Raw genomic sequence first — 21,544 nt, forward strand, 5'->3', positions numbered from 1 at the left:
TTAAAAAACTAGACATATTTTGGTTTTTAAAGTATTTAAATGGTGGCAACCCAAAAACAGGAATAATCCAATAAAAAAAGAGAAGAAAGAACAGGAATGAACTTAAAACAAATTAGCTTTGTTCCCAGTGATCACATGCACGTAAGGAGGAGTTATGATTTTACACTTCTAAGGTATATAATCCAAGTCACCTACCAAACCCATGTAAAATCTACATCCTTGAAATCTATTGTCGTTAGTTTGCATGTGCAATTCCAAGAATCAATCTCTGTGCTGTTCAGTATTTGTCAATACTCGCACAGAATTTGTGCAATAATGGGCATATAAAAATAGGGAATAGTTCTTGAATTATTGTCTAGCTGTACAATTTGGAGTTTCTATGATGTTTTCAGTATATAGCTTAGATAACATTCAGTCTTAATGGTGTGAAATTCCTCTGCAATATACCGTAGACTGGTATATTTGCAGTTCAGGATGATGAAAAGTTCTCTCATGTTGGGGACACTTGTGTTAATGGTGTTACTGCCAGCAGTATGCCATGCTGCCTGTAGTTTTCCTGCCATCTTCAATTTTGGAGACTCCACATCAGACACAGGAGGGCTGCACTTTTCTTTCCCCTACAATATGCTTGCTGAGAATCCTCCCTATGGAAAGACCTTCTTTGGGAAACCTGTGAATCGCTACAGTGATGGAAGACTCTCCATAGACTTTTTCGGTAAGGGAAAAGAGGATTTGAATCAGATGGAACTCTTTGTTGTAATGTTTATGTGTTTAAAATTTCAGTCTTGGGTGTTCCATTTGACTTGAGCTAAAGATTTGAGAAATTTCATGTTTGGGTTACATTTGTGGATTAGTGGTGATGCATTTGTTGGGAGAGAATAGAGATAAGAGATATCAGTTTTTTACAATTTATGATAGTTCTTTGTGTTGTTTCTTGATTCAATTGTGCATGTCTTTTTTTAATCCATGTTTCGATCACATTCTGTGATCCATCATCAGGATGATAGAGAGCTCAGGAGTAGAATTTTATGATAGTTCATGTTTGGGTTATATTTGTGGATTAGTGGTAGTGCATCTGTTGAGAGAGAATAGAGATAAGAGATATCAGTTTTCCATAATTCATAATAGTTCTCTGTCCTGTTTCTGGATTCGATTGTGTGCGTCTTTTTATCAATGCTATCAGAATGTTAGAGAGGTCAAGAATAGATGAAAAAATAGACATACACAGTCGAATCTAGAAACATCACAAAGGAAAATAGAAATTCTAGAATTGTAAAAATCTTAAAGACTAGCCATCCATTCAATAATATGATAACAACTACATTGGGCAAAACTTGTTGAACCAGGAAAACAGTCAGTTCAGGCCAAACAAAAGGGAGGATAACCTTGATTGGAGCTATTGCTCTGGATATTTATAGTACTTTGATTGGAGTTTCTAGTTAGCTTTGATTTCATTTTATTTTCCATGATTGGGTTCAATGAAAATCTGCAGGGGATGTGGATTACAGTAAATTTACATTGTTAGTTTATGGGAATGTGGATTATGGTGGATAACCTTGATTGGAGCTATTGCTCTGGATATTTATAATCCTTTGATTGGAGTTTCTAGCTTTCTAGTTGGCTTTGATTTCATTTCATTTTCCATGATTGAGTTCAATGAAAATTTACTGTGGAATGTGTGTTACAGTGAATTTACATTGTTTGTTGATGGGAATGTGGATTATAGTGGATAACCTTGATTGGAGCTTTTCTCTGGATATTTTCGAATCCTTTGATTGGTGTTCCTAGTTGGCTTTGATTTCATTTTATTTTCCATGACTGGGTTCAATGAAAATTTACAGGGGAATGTGGATTACAGTGAATTTACATTGTTTGTTGATGGGAATGTGGATTACAGTGGGTAACCTTGATTGGAGCTATTGTTCTGGATATTTATAATCCTTTGATCGGAGTTTCTTGTTGGTTTTGGTTTCATTTTATTTTCCATGATTGGGTTCAATGAAAATCTGCATTATAGTGCTATTTTTAATGGTCAAATAAGGTTGAAACTTAAATCTTGTATTAGCATGTTGCAATGTCTGCTCAGCTCTGCTAATCAAATTGGGTAAACCTTAAAGAAAGACTGTTGAACTTTCTTAAACATTATCCAAAACACAAAGATGTGAAGAGACAGCAGCTCGGTCATAAAGCATACTAAAATGCCAGTAAATTTGCCATATTGAAATTCTAGTTGATCTATACTAATTAGTTAAAATTTCTTAAATTTCTTACAGAGTATTGACATGGTACTATTGTTGTGCAGCAAATGCACTAGGATACCCTTTCCTGAGCCCATACCTGCAGTCAGTGGGATCAAGTTATACAAATGGAGTAAACTTTGCAGCTGCAGGTGCAAGTGTAAGAGGCACCAACTTCATTGCCCCCCTTTCTCTTACTGTTCAGATCAATCAGTTCAAGATCTTCAAGCAGCAGGTTCTCTCTACCATCCATCAACGGGGTATATGTTCTACACACTTTGATGTCAGAGTGGTTTGTTTTCAGTGCATTAATTTACCAGATTCTCTGGACTGGACGGTTAGATTGTGCTCTGTTTAATAGATCTGCATTAAGTTTTTAAGCTCTTCTCATTTTAAGAGCTTATTTGAACTTTTGTCATTGTTTTTTTGTGCTTCAGGTCCTCAAAGCTTTCTTCCAAGTGAAAAGGCATTCTGGTCAGGGATTTACATGATAGAAATAGGGGGAAATGACTTCACTTATAGCTACCAAACTCTCAAACTCAGCACAGACCAGGTCCAGAAGACTGTTCTTCCTAAGGTTGCAAGATCTATAGCTGGAGCTGTCATGGTACATACATATAACTCTAAACTTCAAGCTAGCTATGCATAGTCTTATCTTTTGCTAGTCCAAACAAATCAAGTTCATTTCTGATGTCATTCTGGAACTTGCTGATGTATGGGATAAATTAAATGATCGGAACCCTCCACCTCTTATTAGTGTTCTTCTGTTGTGCAGTAGTTTTTTATGTTGTTATTTCTAGCTTTCCAGGTTATATCTGTGTAAACTCTAAAACGTGATCTTGTATTCACCCACTTTTTTTTTAAAATGTGTGTTATTAATGATCAATAGAATCTAATACACTTATTCATTAAAAAATCCATTAAATAACATCTGAATGTGGGATTGACAGGAACTGTACAATGAAGGAGCAAGGACAATCTTGGTGAAGGATGTTGGGCCCCAAGGGTGTGGTCCCTTTTGGCTGACCTATTTCTCTCCCAATGACTTGGACCAACATGGGTGTTCTACATCCTTCAACCAAGCAGTGCAGTCGTATAACAGAATGCTTAGAGCAGAACTGGCCAAGGTTCGCAAACAGCTCCCACAAGCGAACGTTGTCTATGTCAATACCTATGACATTCTCTATGACTTCATCGCCAATCCTTCTTACTATGGTACATACAACATCTTAATACCCTCTGCCTAAAATTCTCTGTTTTTTCCCAACTCTTTTTAGATTCAGTGAACACTATATTGGATAAATCTAATATGGTTGATTGTATGACGATTTCTGGATTCAATTGTGTATGAATTTTATATCAATGTTTGGGATCACTCTCTTACATTCTGATGGTAGATCATGGAGTGTGAACCAATGTGGAGTGTGATCCAAAATATTGGTGAAAAAAATCATACACAGTTGAATCTAGAAATCTTCATACAATCAATCGATCATAGACTGAAAATTTAATAAATTTAAATCTAATATATTTAGATACAAATTTGTAATGAGTTTTTGATCGTACATTGTTATTTTAGATATGAAATCCACACCAGCAAAGATTCCAGGCCTCATTTCCCCTTTTCAATCTACAATTCAAAACCTCAGATCAAAACCCTCACACAAGAATTTTAGACAGATTCAAAGATCATGTTGTTACATATTGATCAGCAAAGATTCCAGGCCTCATTTCCCCTTTTCAATCTACAATTCAAAACCTCAGATCAAAACCCTCACACAAGAATTTTAGACAGATTCAAAGATCATGTTGTTACATATTGATCAGCAAAGATTCCAGGCCTCATTTCCCCTTTTCAATCTACAATTCAAAACCTCAGATCAAAACCCTCACACAAGAATTTTAGACAGATTCAAAGATCATGATGTTACATATTGATCTTTTGGCTTACATTTTTGTGGCAGGATTCAAAGCAACTACATCAGCTTGCTGTGGGGTAGGAGGGAAATATAACTATGACTATGCAGTGCAGTGTGGAATAAGTGGAATGATCCATGGAAAGAGTGTCAAGGCAGAGTCATGCTCTGACCCTGCATCTTATGCAAATTGGGATGGAGTGCATTGGACAGACCAGGCCAACAGGCTTCTTACTCAAAAGATTTTGGAGGGCAAATACTTTGAGCCATCTTCCTTCTCCATTTCTAGAACTTGCCAACTCCAATCTATTTGATGGTTCACTTGAATTCTAGCCCCATTAATAATCAGAGCAATGTAATATGGTGTATTGTTTTGTCTATCCCATATGCTTTTGAGTGTCAATAATAAAAAATGTTCTACATTGATTTTTCAATGTAATGGTTAGCGTTTCAATTTTCACTTGTCATTAAGTTATTAATTAATTTTGTGAACTTTCTTTGTATTCTCTTTTTCTCAATCCAATACTTAATGTTATTATGGTTGTTTATGGGGCTCCTAATTTTAATTTTGATAAAATATTTAGTTTTTATGATTCAATTAAAATTTAAATCTAAAATTTCATATTTTCATGATAGGGGAAGGGACCAGTTGTCATTCATGTTCCAATGACCAATCACTCCTTGTTCATTCAACCTTCTAATTAGAACAAAAAAATGATGATTTAAAGTCCATCAATAAATTTCACATGTACCAATAGCCTTCTACTTGTACTCCCATAGTTAAAATTTGTAGACTTTAATTGAAGGAGTGGTGCAACTTTATTGGTTGTAGACATTAGGTTTCCATGTGTCCATATTGTTGTGATTTTTGTTTATTGATTTGATTGTGTATCTTTTTTTCATCAACGTTTTGAATCATACTCTATGATTCATCATCGCGATATATGATTCGGTTGATGACAAAAAGATACACAGTCAAATCTAGAAGCAAAAATCACAACTTTATTGGTACCCATAGCACATGAGTACTTTGACGTTTGTGCATAAGTATTGGTAAAAACAGTTAATAGAGGAAAATGTATTGGATTAGTTGTGCAAATTTTTGATGTGGTTGTAATACATGGTTATTGGGGCATTTTTAAGTAGGTATTGGACGACACTTCTAACTGACCACTTTTTGATCTTTGTATACATAATGAATCCCACAACGTGAAGCCAGAACATAAACAATTAAGTCACATACGAAGACATTAAAAAAACATCAAAATCCGATATACAGTTAAGCTTAAAGTACGTGAAGTTAATTATAACAACTATTGGTACCCTTTCCAAATATACTTCACTACTAAACTATCAATCCATTTTCTATGTGGTTCATTTTTTTAAACGAGTGCCATGTAGTGGTGAGTACTTGCTATCATAGTATAGTAATAAAAATAATTATTCTAATTTCTAATTATTATAATTATGAATTGTTGTTATTTTAAAATTATATTAGTATAATTATATTTATTTAATATTAACTATAACTTGGCTCGGGCAGGTGGCAAAGTTGGTTTGGACTGTGGGTTTGCTCCCCATTGGTTTCGGGTTGAACTCTAAAGCCTAGGACCATCCGATGAATCTAGCTTACAGGTGGCTTGGTCCATCTCCAAGACTAGTTCTCGCCTCAGCTCGCTCCTCTCCTGAGCCCCGACTTGGTTGATAATGGCCAAGGTAAGGTTTCAGGTTTTGGTGGGCTGAGATGCAGAGATACCTAGGTTAACAAAAAATAAAATATTAACTATAACTCTTATTTTAATAAAATAATATATAATTATAATATTGAAAATATTTATTTTTCTTAAAAGTATAATTCTAATTTAATATAAAAATTTATATAATTATAATTATAATAATAAAATTAATCGCAAATTTAATTATTAATTTTTAGTGTAATATTATATTATTTTAATTATATTAATATAATATTAATTATAATTGATCAAACAACAAAAATATTAATTATAATTGGTCTTAATAAATTTAACTATTAATAATTATAAAAGTGAAAATAGACAATTTTTTGAATAACTTAACAAAAAAGTTTAAATTTATGATTACAAATTTTTAAATTATTTTGTATGTATTAAAATAATTTAAAAATTTATAATTTTCTAAAGTATTAAAAAATACAATGATATATATATATATATATATATATATATAATACTAATAATTAGGTTTATTTTTTAATAGAAATGCTTGTATTTAATTTTTCATTTAATATATATTTTGAAATAAAAAAGAATTATTAAAATTTATATATCTGTTTTTAAAATAGACATTTCTTTTTTAAAATGCAAAGAAATCCAATAAACTTAAAAAAATCTATGGTTCCTAAAAATTTGCTAATCAATCACAATGGAAAATTTGCTCATCCATTAATAAATTGAGGGGAGCTTTAGATAAGGTAAAAGCCATTAAATATAGTGAAACGAATGGATCATTATTTTATTATGAATTATGTAAAAAAATTAAATGAGGTAGATGAATATTATATAAACTTGACCAACTATTATCGCTTATTGCATACAGGTGGGAGAAATAAAGCTTAAGCGAATTTCTAATGTAAAATGTTTAGTACAATATAAATGACAAAACCATATTATTATATAGTTTTTAAATATTTTGATTAGGTTGTTTCTAATATATTGATTACTATATATAAGTGATGAGATTTTTTATAAATTGATAATTAATTTGATTTAAGTTTTTTTTTAATTAATTATTTTTTTAATTGATAATATTTTTTTATGTATTTATTAGGGTGAAATACATATAAAAAAAATAGAAACCTAATTTATTTTAAGAAATATAGATTTTGGGTGAAGGAACATAAAAAAATAATAATTTTGTATTGAAATTTACACATTTACATTAGTGTGATATCAACATTCTAGTTATATTGCATGGATGTTTTGTAAGCCTTTAAATTTGTCTAAATCAAATAAAGCTCTAAGGGCTTGACTAAAGAGAAGCTCTATGAATGTCAATCTCACAAAAGTTATATAAACACCATTAGTGTTCCCAACATAGGTTTAACAAAAAATAACTTGACCTACATTCCTACTTCCTCAATGTTTGCAAGCGGTTTTGTGCTCTGTAACTGCGGTGACTTGTTGCAAATGTGTGACTTGTTGCGGATGTTGGGGAAACATTGAGGGGGTTCGACCCATGCATGTGGAGGAGGTGATAAGGCTTGTTGCGAATGTGTGACTTGTTGCAAATGTGGGGAAACATTGAGGGGGTTCGACCCATGCTTGTGGAGGAGGTGATAAGGCCTCCTCCACACGGAGGAAGGCAACAAAGCCTTTAAATTTGTCTAAATCAAATAAAACTCTAAGGGCTTGACTAAAGAGAAGCTCTATGCATGTCAATCTCACAAAAGTTATATAAACACCATTAGTTTTCCCTAACATAAATTTAACAAAAAATAACTTGACCTACATTCATACTTCCTCAATGTTTGCAAGCGGTTTTGTGCTCTGTAACTGTGGTGACTTGTTGCGGATGTGGGAAAACATTGAGGGGGTTCGACCCCTGCGTGTGGAGGAGGTGATAAGGCCTCCTCCACAAGGGTAAGCCTTTTCTTTGCCCTGTTTCTTCTCCTTTCATTCTGCATTTATTGCGTTGTGTGTACTGTGTGTGTCGTCTGTTTAGGGATCGTGTGCGAGGGTTTATGAGCCTTGATGGGAGACTCTTCGGGTGGTAGGGCATTTAATACTGAGGGCCTGCCAGCATCGCTTGAAGTGGCCACCATCAATAATGATAGGTTTTTCAAAGCGGCTTTAATTGATTTGCCATTCTTTGTCCCCTGCAAAGCCAAGTTTGAGGTTCAAATTTTGTTTGGTTCATAACGTAATGGCGACGGAGAAGGAAGAGGTGAGTACCCTAGCCTTCCTTTGCCTACATTATCTATCATTTCTAATTACTATATGGTTAAGGCTATTGATAATGAGAAGGTTAGGTTTACAGATGTTGCAATTTTATTGGTAGTCGTGGACATTGCTAAGTGTCTGGTCTGAAAATTTTGAGATGAATGTGTGGATTAAAAGATTAGGGTTTCACATTTCAATTTGTAGAATGATACAAAAGGTTTATTTGTTATTTTTTTCAAAGACACCATATCTCAAGCGATGGTTGTACATAAACAATTTTGGTCTATAGGAAGTTGCACCTTTAGGGTCCTCAACTGGTTTTATGATGCTATGAATGAAGAAATTTTTGCACTAGCTTGCCCTAGATGGGTGGTTGTTAAAAGTCTTCCATTAGTTCTATGGAATTTCATTTCGTAGCTACTCAAACATGTTGGAAGAGTAATTAGAGTTGATAATTCTCAGTCCCTTGTTCCTCATTTGGATGCTCAAGTGCTTAGTTTGGTTAACCTAGGCCAAGATATTCCCAATTAATTGAGATTAATATTGACAATTGTCCTACATCTTGCCTAATTGAGACCCTAGGTGGGATCAATGCATGTTTTCTTTGTAGACAGGAAGGGCATATTAGGAAAAATTACCCTATTCTAACTTCCCAAAATCCAAATGCTTCCTCTAGTAATATTGAAAAGGTTCACTCTACAGATAAAAATGGAGATAATGTGCCTGGTTTGTCTATGGCCACAAAAGTCAAATCCCACTTATGAACAAATTGGACTCTCCTAATGAGGTTGTTAAGAATGTGGCTTCAAACCCGGTTGTTGAACTTTCAGTGCTTCAATTCTCTGCTAAGTTTGGGATTTTCATTGTTGATGCCCCTTGAGACTTGATTGTTGTTGAGGCTATCGCCCAAGTAGGGTAACCTCGAAAGAATTCTGAACAATTCATGATACCCAAATCACGTAAGACTAGGATGAAGAATCTCAGCAACTGGCCATGGATAAGATTAAAGAGTCAATTGCATCTAGTTGAAAGGTGGGAAACACACACATTGACCCCCTAGTAATCATCCTAGCTCTGTCCCTATGGACGATGACCCTTGTGTCACCCCGCCTGAGACTAGGCTTTCTAATGGTAATATGAATCTTGTGGTTAAATCGATTGTCAAAGGTTTTGAGGATAAATAACGAGCCAAGAATAGCATGGTTGGGCTAGGGGGAAGGATCTCCTCCCCGAAGACCACAAATGCCCTAAAGTCATCCAATAACTTTGATATTCTTTTAGATTTTTCTTTGGGAATTCTATGCCTGAGGTGGAATCCAAGCATATGTTTATCTGAGGGGAAGATCTCTCCTCTCTGATCCCCAAAGCTATTGTTTTACTTGATCTTGATACCTCTAATCTCCAATTTACTTGATAAAGATAGTGCATATTTTGATATAATTATTGTTGACCCTTCAATTAAGGTCTCTACTCCAAATAAGGCTCTCAATCTTGTTGTGGTGCCTTATTATGCTAATGAGATTAGCATTAGTGTAGATATCCTCAAGGTTGTTAGTCCTGAGTTTGAGGTGAAGGCAGAGTTGATTTTCAATGACTCGATCATTAGTGGGGAACATGATTTTGAGCAAGATTATCATGGGGGATGATGATCCCGACAAAGTTGGAATCCTAGTGCCCACTAGTAAGGGCAAGTTTATTAAGGCTAGGTGAAAGAGAGGGAGGCCTAAAGGTAAACTATCTAAAGGTAAGATTTCCCCCCTCCCTAAGAAGCTTGATTCAAAAAGGGAACTCCCCAAGTGTTTCAACAATTTTATGGTTGCCAAGAGCCCCCAGATTTGAATGTGTTGATAATGTTGAAATGCATCTCATGGAACACTAGGGAGCTTGAATCCCTTGACATAAAACATGTGGTGAAAAGTTTTCATAATCAACATAGGGATGCAAACATTGTAATGTTGCAAGAAGTCAAAGCAATTAAGTATACTCTAGAGGTGAACCTAAATTCATTTGTAAATATGCCTATCAAATATCCACTAATCGTGAGAAGGGGAGGGGTGGTGTTTTTTTTCTTATTAATGGAAAATTCAAGGACTTGATCTTGAACTATGGATCCTCACCATGCAATAGAGTTGTCTAGGAAATTATGAACTTTTGTAACACGAAAATTGGAGTATGCTCAATTTATGCATCCAATGACTATAGAGAAAGAACAAAGATGTGGTAGCGGATTTTCTCACTCCTAGACATCCCCTGGATTTTTGGAGGAGACTATAATATGATTGAATATCTAGAAGACAAGATGGGGGGTGTTAACATGGAATTAAAGGGGCGTGGGTGGGGCGTGGGGGGGTTGCAAAAACTGCATTGGCTTACAATAAAAAAATAATAGGAGACTCTTTAATCCCCTAGAAGGTCTTAAAAAGGAATATGAAGGGGTATAGTTTACCTGGTGTAATTTCCAACAAGGTCATAAAAGGATATATTGTAGGCTGGATAGATTCTACAACAATAAGGAATCCTTTTCTTTTATGGATGATAAAGGCATCTCTATTAGAGTTTTCCCTTACATATTATCTGATTATCTCCCAAATCTGTTTGAAGGGCAAGACCATTGCTAAAAAAGTGAGGGATGATAAATTAATCTTGAACACCAAACTCTTGGAGGACCAAGATGTTCTCACTATTGTATATATGATTAGGAAGATTAATAAATGGAACATTGTCTCTAGCTCCAACATTAAAAGATGGAACCTTAATGTGGATAGTTGAAAGTGTTTGCTTCAAACTGTTGGAAAGAAGAAGGCCAAGGGCAATAGGATAATTGAGAGAGAGCTTATGGACAAACTTCTAACAATGGAGGCTTAGGCTCAAAATGACCCATTCAATCTTAGGTGTACCAAGTCTTTGGCACATTCTAGAAGTCTTCTGAGAAATATACAGTAGAACAAGATTAGAGGAGCCAAAATTAGGTCTAGAATGAACTGGCTGCAACAAGGGGATAAAAGATCTAAATTCTTTTTCAATATGCTAAAGCAGAAGGAGAATAGAGAGAAGATTGATAGAATTTGGGTTGAAGGGAAAGACATTGTAGATGATGAAGAGATTAAATTTGAATTTTGTACTTTTATCAAAATTTGTTTACCTCAGAAGATAACCCTTCTTGTGTCATAGCTAGGAATAAATGTAGGAGACTGATTCCTAACTTGATCTCTGTTGAAGATGATCTTGATCTCAAGAACCCCATCTCCATTAAGGAGATCAAAAAAGCCATTTGTTCTCTAAATAGTGATAAGGCCTTTGGGCCAAATGGCATGTTTGTTCAATTCTACAAGGCTAACTTGATTGGATTAGTGAAGATCTCTTATTGGTGTATAAGGAAGCAGTTGATATGGGTTCTCTTGGTTTGGACATCAGTAAAGAAACTATTAAACTCTTCCCTAAAGATGGGGATTAATCATTATTTAAGAAATGGAGGTTGATTACCCTCTTTAATGTCTCATACAAAATTCTTGCCAAAAATTTTTGGCCCTCAGACTCAAGGATATTCTTCCTGGCTTTATAAGTTCTACACATACTGGGTTCATCAAGGGTGGATACATCCTCGAGAACCTCATTACAAGTTGGGAAGCCATGCACTAGGCAAAGATTTCAAAACAAAATGTGGCTATGTTCCTCCTAGTTTTTGAACATGTTTATGACCATGTTGAGTGGGGCTTTATCACCATGATGTTAGAAGCCTTCGGGTTCCCCGAAGAATTTTGTGATATGGTTCAGGTCCTACTTAGGGATGCTTCTGCATAGGTGGAGATCAATGGGTCCCAAATTGAAGCATTTTAACTAGAAAGATCCATTAGACAAGGTTGCCCCCTGGCACCTGCCTTGTTTGTCATTGCTTCTGATGCAATATTCTACTTGATGAGAGATACAACTCTTTCAACAAGAGTTAGAGGAATCACTCTACCGAATGAGATTGACTTGATAAACATCTAGTTTACTGATGCTATTGTCTTGTTTGTTGAGTTGAATGAGGAGAATATGGAATCTCTGATGACTAAGCTCAATATATTTAGTGATACATCTGGAGCCAAAATCTCTCACTCCAAATCTATATTCATGGGTTGGCCTAATGATCCCCCTAGTTGGCTGAGCAAGTATGACTACTAGTGAGGGGGGCCCTCTAAGAAAGTTAGATATCTAGGCATCCCCTTCTCTATCTGCCTTTGTTTGAAAGAGATGTGGCTTTGTACCAAGGGTAAATTAGAGACAAAATTAAGGAAATGGAACAAGCATTACTTGTCACTTGCTGGGAGAATTCAAGTCTACCAGAAGGTCCTTTCATCATAGAGCCTATACTATGCATTAGTTTGGATGTTCAACAATTATTAAATCGATGAAATCTAGAAAAGCATTAGAAATTTCTTTTGGTCAGATGAAAGAGGAAATAAGAAAAGGCACCTTGTTAAATGGACCTGGTGTTGTTTAGATAAAAAGATGGGAGATCTGAGGTTGATGGACTTCAAACTTCAACGTATTGCTCTTGTTGCTAAATGGATTTTTCATGCTCTATAAGGATATGGATGTTGGGAGGTACTTATCAGGAACAAAATAGGGATGGCTATACCCAAACAAGCCAAAACATGGAAGTCTCTCTCTTTTAGTGACCTTGTTGTTGGAAACTTCCTTGTCTCCACAACAATCTATTGCGTGTTTAAGGCAATATGGAAGGCATGGGAGTCTGTTAGGTCTTAGGTCTCTAATTGTAGGGTCAACAGTAATGGTAGCATTATATGTAGGGGAATTTCTATCTGGTGGAATCTCTTCCACAAAGGCAGACCTCTTGCTCTCATTCAAGGTTGCTCTGCTAAGAGCTGGTCCTTTAAAGGCATATATTGTTTTAAATATATTATTATAAATGATCATCTAGTCTTGTGGGCTGAGTTTTCTCAGAAATTTCAAATTCCCGCTTCCAATGGGAAGACTTATTCTATGCTAAGAGAGGCTTGTACTATACTCCAACTTCCTAAACCTTGTATGGTTAACAAAGACAAGTTTCTCTCTTACACTTGTGTGGATCACACTCCTCTTATGAGGACCATAGCAAAGCTGGTTTATAATACTTTATGTTGTAATATTGATCTTATTGCTCATATTAATTCTATGTGGTGTATTGATTTTTCTAACAAACAATGGCATAATATCTTTACTAGTTTATGGAGTAGTGGCATTGCTCCTAAGAAGAAGTGTTTCAAATGGTTGTTTATTTTGAACAGACTCCCATTTAGGAATGACTATCATACAATTGACATATGTAGTGCATGCAAAGTGGCAAAAACTGTAAACCAAATTTTCTTTGTTTGCATCATTGCTAAGGATATTTGACTCCTATTCGGAATTATTATTAATGATAATGTTAATATTATGGACATTGTTACAGGTTTTATTAATGGATTTAAAAAATATTGTAATTTGTTTTGGTTTATATTATCTTATAAAATTTAATGATATATATGGAAGATTAGGAATGAGGACAAGTACTAGGGCAAAGCTAGGATGCTTACTGAGTTTGTAAGAAGACTCACTTTTTACCATATTGATGTGTAGGTCACTATTGTAAGTAGATTGGCAAAGAAAAAGTTTGGGAGTTTCTTGGAGGATGGGAATACAAGAATATATGCCTTAGAAATGCCCCATAGGCACACTTGGAGCAAGTTCAATATGGAAATAACCCCTTTTGTTAATGTCTTAGCATCTTTTATGCATGAGATTAATGAGGGCAAGAAGATGGAGAGGGAGTACCTAGCCCAACTGGCAGCCCATGGAGCAGTCCCTGTCAACAATGGAAAAACAATGATATGGATGGAAGGCCCCCTTGGTTGGATAGCTTGGATGGACCAATGAGTCCTTGCTCATAGTTGTCCCAGAATGTTGTTTTTGTTAATGACATACAGTTCTGCTAGAATGTTAATTTTGTAGAATATTGTTATATTGTACTTTCTCATAAATTGAGTCTTTTTTGGTATGTTGTAATGAGTCCCTCTCATATGACCCGGTGATGTATAGTTGGTCAAGTTCTTGTATAGGAGTCTAACATTCAATTTGATCTTCTGGATGGACTAGTCTATTCTTATTGACAACATCTTCATGATATCTGTACTATTTATTTTTTATAATCAATATAAAAAAACATAGGTTTAACACTTAGTAGATTTTTTGTGCTAAAAGCACATAGATAATTTTTCTAGTCAATTGTCATTTTCATAGTCAAAGGTCATTTCTTTGAAAAATTGATGTGTGATTCACCTATAAAGAGTTCTTTGTGAGAGGAGTTGGTAAACTTGTTTTAAGTCATGTTGATATGTTTGATTTTATATTTGTAAACAACTACATGACTAGTTGCAATGATTTATGATAAATTGTGATGAGTTTTAGATATTGTTGTTTAATATGGAAGCTTTTCAAGTCAAATATTCTTATGGCTACAAACACAATTAATTTAGAGGAGAAATCACAATTGCATATTTGATCAAGTCATTAAAGTGTTTATGATAGTGAAGGTGCACATGCACTTGTTTTGTTCTATGGAATACTTAGAGGTACCATAGATAGATAAAAGTAATTAGATCTTTCTCTCTTTTACAACTAATCATAATTGATGTTTGGTTGTAATGTAGGAAGACATGCACATAGTTCAAGTATATATGGTTAACAATATTTGATCAAATGTGAGCAACAATGGATGTCTATATGTGGCGATTATCCATGTAGAGAAGTCATGCTTGGTATAATGTATGATATGATGATGTCATGGGGTCATACTATAGTTATGTAACTACTGATATTTTACATCATGATTAGATAGTTTAGACAATTGATTTCCCATAAAAAAAATTAACAACTATACCTACTTGTTTATACAAATGAAATTAACTTTGATTGGATGTTGATTACTCAAGATATGATAAATTTGATTGAAGATTATATGTTGTAGTTTATCTATTGAGATATTTTTCAAAAGAGATCTAGGGGAAGAATACCGGTAGTTGTTTTAACTATCATGCACCCATAGATCCTAAATGGTACATTAGATTTTGAAAATTCTTTTTCGTTGTCTTTGTATGCAACTCAATTGCTTATAACTATTTTTCTAGCTTTTAGGTAGTAATGGCACAAACACTGGGATTCGTTATGCGTGTAAGGGTAGAAAAGTGGTCAATTCAAAGTGTCACTTGATGCCTACTTAAAAATGCCCCAATAACAATGCAATACAAGCACTTCAAAAATGGTCAATGCTTATGCACAAATTTCCCAATAGGGTTGCACAACTCCTCCAATTAAATTCCAAAAGATTTAACTACTAGAGGTAAAGTGGGTGACTATTGGTACATGTGAAATTTATTAATGAACTTTTAGTTATATTTTTTTTGGTTTCTTTAAAGTTAGTAACTGGAGAGTTGGGTGAGCAAGGAATGAATGGTAATTGGAACATGAGTGGTAACTGGTACTCTTCCATTGTTGTGTTGGATTTTTTCTTATAAATATAATTATAACTATAATTTACTTGGTGGGATTTCCCTTAAGGGTTCCCCATATTTGTAGTTTGTATTCTATTTCTCTAACAACCCCTCATCACTTTGGAAATTTTGGTGGATTCCTAAAAAAGAGGGGAAATACGGGACATAAACAAATTTACGGTGTATGTCTTGTAGGAATGAGAGGATGAAAGGCCTACATTCCTACGGATTATTTTAGATATGATAGACATTGGGAAAATGGCATGGACATCCATCATCGCATAAAATTTTAGAATAGCAATTAGTAGGTAAAAATATAGACCACCAAATTTGTTGACATCTTCCCAACCTAGATTCCTTCACTTGGTAGGCCATTCATGAACAAAGAAACCACATATATTATAGCTTAGAGCATTGTGTTGTGTGTTCTAATAGTTGTTATAGTATTTATTGATTTAGTGTTCAATATTTTTACAATATTGTACCAATAGTTGTGACTTTAGAGTTGTTAATGTTGATGACTACCCATAATTGAATGAAATGTATTACTTAGATCTAAAAAGAAACAAATCATGTCATGACACATCAGTGCACTAATGAAACATGACTTAGTGCACATTTGTGTTTGAGTGTTGTGAGAACACGCATCCAAGGATTGTTGTAATGAATTGGTCATGTGGGTCATTCAAACCCTTAAGCCTAGCAGTAGCCCACTCGTTGTTAGCAAGAGTGTGCGCAGTCACACAAGAACTTGGGGAGTGTTAGTTGTCTATAAGTGGGCATAGTGGAGCCTTGGGGTTTTACAAGGTGTTGTTTTGTGTCATTGAACCATTGCTTGACTTGGTGTTGTGTTAGGATCTTTGGAATCAGGGATTACCGGTTGAGTCTGTGAACCTTAGAAGTTGACTGGTTAATAGAACACCTCCTTCCGGTCTACTTCCTCCTCATCATATTGGTATCAGAGCAGGATTTTGAAGATCACTTGGGTGGTGTGGTCTTAGTGTATGTCAGAGGAAGAGATTGAAATAGGGGCTGACAAAATGTCTCCTAAGAGTATGTCACAAGATGCGGTGAAGAAGTTGATTGAAGAGATGCTTGAGTCCAAGCTTGAAGAATTGAAAAATACTAATGATAAGGAAGATGGAAGTGACATTGATGAAGAAAGGGATAAAGAAGATGGGGAATCCTCTAAGTGGGTAGAGGAGATACCCGCAGATCAGAGGGCATTTGTAGATGCATTGAGGTCAGTCAATAGGGACACCATTGATGGTTTGCCTATATATAGTGGAAGTATGAAAGCTAAAGAGGTGATAGACTGGATTGAAGAATTCACCAGTCATTTTGAGTACAAAGAAATCCCTGAAGATAAGAGGGTTAAGTTGGCAAAAGAAAGTTTGAAGGGGTTTGCTCTTACATGGTGGAATTATGTACAAGGAGAGAGAGTTAAGGAGGGAAAATTATGATAACCTCTGGGGAAAGGATGAAAGCTAAAGTCAAGCCACAATTCATGCCCATTGACTATAAAGTGCAGATGTACAAAAAATTGCAGAACCTCAGATAAAGAGACCTTGATGTGAATGCATATATGAAGGAGTTTCATAAACTCAATCTTAGATCAAATAGACAAGAAGAAGAGTCAGAAAAGTTGGCTAGGTACTTGAACGACCTAAGGATGAATATCCAAGATGAGATCAACATCTTAGCACTAGAGACAGTGAACAAATGTTTTCAATTGGCCCTAAGGGAAAAAGAGAAACTAAAGAGAAGAAGTAAGTAGAGTAATAGAGGTAAAGGAGGGATAATTTTCAAAGGTAGAGGTAGTTTTGGAGGAAGAAGTCCTAACCAAAGGTCTAGTGGTGAGTCTATCCAAGGAGAGAAATTTGGGGACTCAAGTAGCAGAGGAGGCTATTGTGGGAGAAGACCTAATGGAAGAGGTGGGACAAATGGATCAGGGAGAGGATCCAAGTTCTCCAGTATGAGATTTTATAACTGCAATCAGATGGGGAACCCGACCTACAAGTGTCCAGAGAAGGCCTCAACTTCTTAAGGTGGTGAGAGGAGGACCACTTTGACTCAAGAATATGCAAGGAGTGTGACATCTCCTGAAGTGAATTTGACATCAGAGATGGGGGAGAACCTGATGATCAAGAGGACACTTCTCAAGGAACCAGTGAAGACTAAGCCACCCCAAAGTAAGGCTTTGTTTAGAATCAACTACAAGCTTCAAGGTAAGGTTTGTAAAGTTGTCATAGATTCAGGATCTACAGATAATAGTGTGTCTTTGGAAGCAATAAATAAGTTGAATCTTCCCATAACCAAGAACAGTGCCCAAAATGTAAAATGCCAGACATAAATAAAAGAGCCATACCAGAAAGTATTTTTCTTGTCTTTGTTGATTTTTTGGAGGTTTGTCATGAGCTCTTTCAACATCACACTCCAGACATGATAGTGTGCATCCTCCTTTACCATTTGATGAGCAATCAAAATATTGTTTGCGGAGACATATTTTAGTAGGTTAGACTAATAGACATTGTAACCAATAATCATCACGACAAAATTTACATCAATATCCCTCACATCATCAACCCTCATTGATCATCCATCAAAATTAGTGTCGGTAAGTTTGTTGAGTTCTACATTAGATAGCTTACACCTAGGGCTGGGTACACCTCCAATTTTGTGTAAACAGGTGACATTCTTGATCACTTCCTCGGTGATTTTGTATGACCGATCCAACTAGATAAATTATCCATGAATGCGGCTCAAAATGTATCGGACCCATTCCACCTCATCAAAAGTGGGAAAATCCATGAATTGCATAAAACCCTTCCTCTGCCAGTGAGAAAATTTCGATTTCAACTAGTTGTCGGTGATCAGGGTTTCTGTGAAAACGCAAGAGTACAACTCATATCCTCCAAGCTCCTCGATATTGTAGATAATGTATGCCCTAATATATTCTATGTGAAGAACTCCATGGCAAACACTCAAGAATGCTCCCAAAGGTTCATCCAGAAGGGACTTGAAAGGATGCTTCTTGAAAACAGGATGAGGGTGGTTCTTGATTTCCACCACCAAAGGAGTGTCAATGTTCAATGAAGAAGCCATGATAACCAGATACTGAAACTAGGGTTTCTGCAAATGAAAAATACCTCAAGACACTACCGGGAGACGAGATTGCTTTTGAAAGAAAGTGCTTGCACAAATCACCTTGGACTCTGAATCGCTCTCAAAATAGACTGAATTATCGATCACTGTGTGAAGAAAATAACTTTACTTTTCCCTTTTATCGTCGTTAACCCTAATTTCTCACTGTCATAAAGGTTGCTAGGAGGGCTGACCGGTTCCAGTAAACATCTGAAATTTTTTAAGTGCCCATCCGCAATCAGAATTCTCTGACTACAAATCTAATCCAAGGTATTTGCATGATCTTCAATGATTTGCCTACCGCTACGGCAGAGTGCCTTAGTTACCAGTTGTGTCTACTACCGGTGTAGGACCTGATGACTCTATTGAGTGATCTACTGGTGGTGTATCTGATCTTCTTACCCATATTTTCTCATGTTGTTTTCTTATGTATTCTACTTTTGCCTTTCCCTTCTCATTTGCATTTCCATTAGTTGTCGGTGGGTTCTTACTTTTTCAATATTTAACAATATGTCCAATCTTGTTGCATGTATAAAAGACAATATTATTCTTCTGAATTTCTTTATTAAACCCTTGATTTCCTTGATTTCCTTTTGATATGCATTGGTTAGCCGTATGTCTAAATCTACTACATGCATGACATCTTACATTTACAAGACCGACGATTAATGCATTGTTCTGATTATTCCTATTTCTACACTGACTAGCCATATGACCATATTTATTGCAAACAAAGCATGTACCATTGAATTTGTGAGCATTAGGTAGTCTTACTGGTGATTTCTGGTTCCGGTTGTTGGTATGATTCTGCTTTTGTCTGAATGATTGATCTTGTTGTGCAGTACCAGAGCTTTCTCCTTCTTCATAACCAAGACCTCTCTTGTCATTTGCATCTCTTTGATTCTTCACTAGTTCATCAAGTTTAGTATATTTGTCTTTTAACTTTTCCTTGTACTGATTTGCAATGACCAAGTCATCTCTCATTATTATAATATGTCTCTCAAGTTCCTATTCATTATTCCAAGACTGGGTCAACTCAAGTTTCAACATGTCATTCTCATGTGTTAGTCTGTTGCATTCATCAGATCTATCCTTCAATGCTTGAGCTAGATTTTCTTCATTTTTCTTTCTATCCTCAATAGCCTTACACATCATCATGGTTAGAGCTTGCATGTCATTCTTCAAGATATTATTCTCTTGAGTGAGTTTGTGACATTGATCATTCATAGCATCTTCCTCATCACTGTTCTGATTTTGCAATTGATCACATATTTCCTTCCTCTTAACCTTAAGAAGTGAAAGCTTTCCTTGCAATGAAATTATGTGTTCTTTGAATCGCTTTAGTTCATTTTTCAATTTACTATTCTCCATCTACTCATTATCAAGATCCTCAAGAGCAAGTCAAAGTTTTTGCTACAGACCAGTTTCCATTTATTCCAAATTCCGGATCTTCCTCAAGTGGTTAAACTTCTTCCAAAGAACCAAGCTCTCATATGAATTGTTGGAATCCAAGAAGGGGGGAGGGGGGGTGAATCAGTGTTCTACCGATAATGTTAGTTTTGAAATTATTGCTTACTAACAGGTTAACATTAAATAAAATTAAAGTGCATACACCAAATAACACATAAAGAGTGAACACCATAACACCAATATTTATACGTGGAAAACCCTGCAAAGGGAAAAACCACAGTGGGGCTGATACCCACAATATCTATATACTTTATCAAGGTATACAAATATTACATGAAGGGGATTGCACATGCAATCAGACCAACCACCTAGAGCTCACTGCTCAACACAAAAGAAGAAGTCTCACTGACTTACAAAGCATTACAAAGTAATTACAAGAAGAAGTAACTTATAAGATGCATCCGACCATGCTAGATAAGTTCTGGTTCATGCTTAGATAACCTTCACTATGTATCGGTTTGTTGATGCTTTGTTCTGCCTTGTTCTGCTACCGATTAGGCTGTGTACGTGAAAGTGCACACAAATATTCTATTCACTAACCAAAATGCATACCGATAATCTTTGAATAATTCGCAACCAAAATTCACATTCCAAACTTTATATCTATCCATCGCTGAAAGGATCTCCTTAAATATCCTCCTAACTTCCACCATGTCGTCTTCAATGACAAGTATAAACCTGCCAGTTGCTAGATCATCATGAATATCAAACATAATCCCAATGATCATGTCAGACTTCACACAATACCATAAATTCCATGAAATAAATAATCAGGGCCATAATATCTCCTAGTCATGTCCTATCCATTATCGGGTTCCAAATACGTGTTACCAGGATCAGTTATCAGGATCAGGACTTAGCCGGTTGTGAAGCGAAGTGAATGTTGTATAAGTGTAATGAATGTTGGTTAACCCAAACAAAGCAAAGTGATAAAACAATGAATCCAAATAAAGAATATATACACCTGGAGATGAGTTCCCATGAGTTGCCATTAATGACAACCCAAAATGCCATTAACTCTTACAGGATGAGTGTCAATTGTCAACACAGGTGTGACCGCAATGACCAAATTTATCACAGTACTTAGACAACAACTAGTAGAGGTGTCCATCAACAATTGAGTGCACCTTCTAGGGGTGGTGGTGGTATGGGCTGGAATACAGGATATTTCTTTTGTGGACAATAGGGTCACATTGCTAGATATTGCCCCCAGTAGCGTGCATAGGGATCCAGTTATAGACCAGCTACCTCAGAACCTACAGTAGGAGATGCTGACAAGAGCCACAAGATTCATGTAGCGGTTGGAAACCGCCAAGCAGAACATCAGAGAACTATAGTGGAGGCAT

The 21,544-nt window shown here is 35.6% G+C and overlaps 2 protein-coding genes across 2 annotated transcripts; both read left to right on the top strand.

Annotated features, from left to right (window-relative positions):
• Window positions 1–211: 211 nt before the first annotated feature.
• On the top strand, window positions 212–4,607 carry LOC131074820 (GDSL esterase/lipase At4g01130). The gene is made up of 5 exons (XM_058011525.2): window positions 212–715; window positions 2,303–2,497; window positions 2,675–2,844; window positions 3,188–3,452; window positions 4,202–4,607. The coding sequence occupies exons 1-5, from the start codon at window positions 475–477 to the stop codon at window positions 4,465–4,467; spliced, it is 1,137 nt and encodes a 378-aa protein (XP_057867508.2). The 5' UTR covers window positions 212–474; the 3' UTR covers window positions 4,468–4,607.
• A 2,951-nt stretch (window positions 4,608–7,558) lies between these two features.
• Window positions 7,559–14,274, top strand: LOC131074821 (uncharacterized). The gene is made up of 2 exons (XM_058011526.2): window positions 7,559–8,077; window positions 13,675–14,274. The coding sequence occupies exons 1-2, from the start codon at window positions 8,057–8,059 to the stop codon at window positions 13,969–13,971; spliced, it is 318 nt and encodes a 105-aa protein (XP_057867509.2). The 5' UTR covers window positions 7,559–8,056; the 3' UTR covers window positions 13,972–14,274.
• The last annotated feature ends 7,270 nt before the right edge of the window (window positions 14,275–21,544 follow it).

This window comes from Cryptomeria japonica, chromosome 6, assembly GCF_030272615.1.
Source record: "Cryptomeria japonica chromosome 6, Sugi_1.0, whole genome shotgun sequence".
Lineage (NCBI taxonomy): Eukaryota > Viridiplantae > Streptophyta > Pinopsida > Cupressales > Cupressaceae > Cryptomeria > Cryptomeria japonica.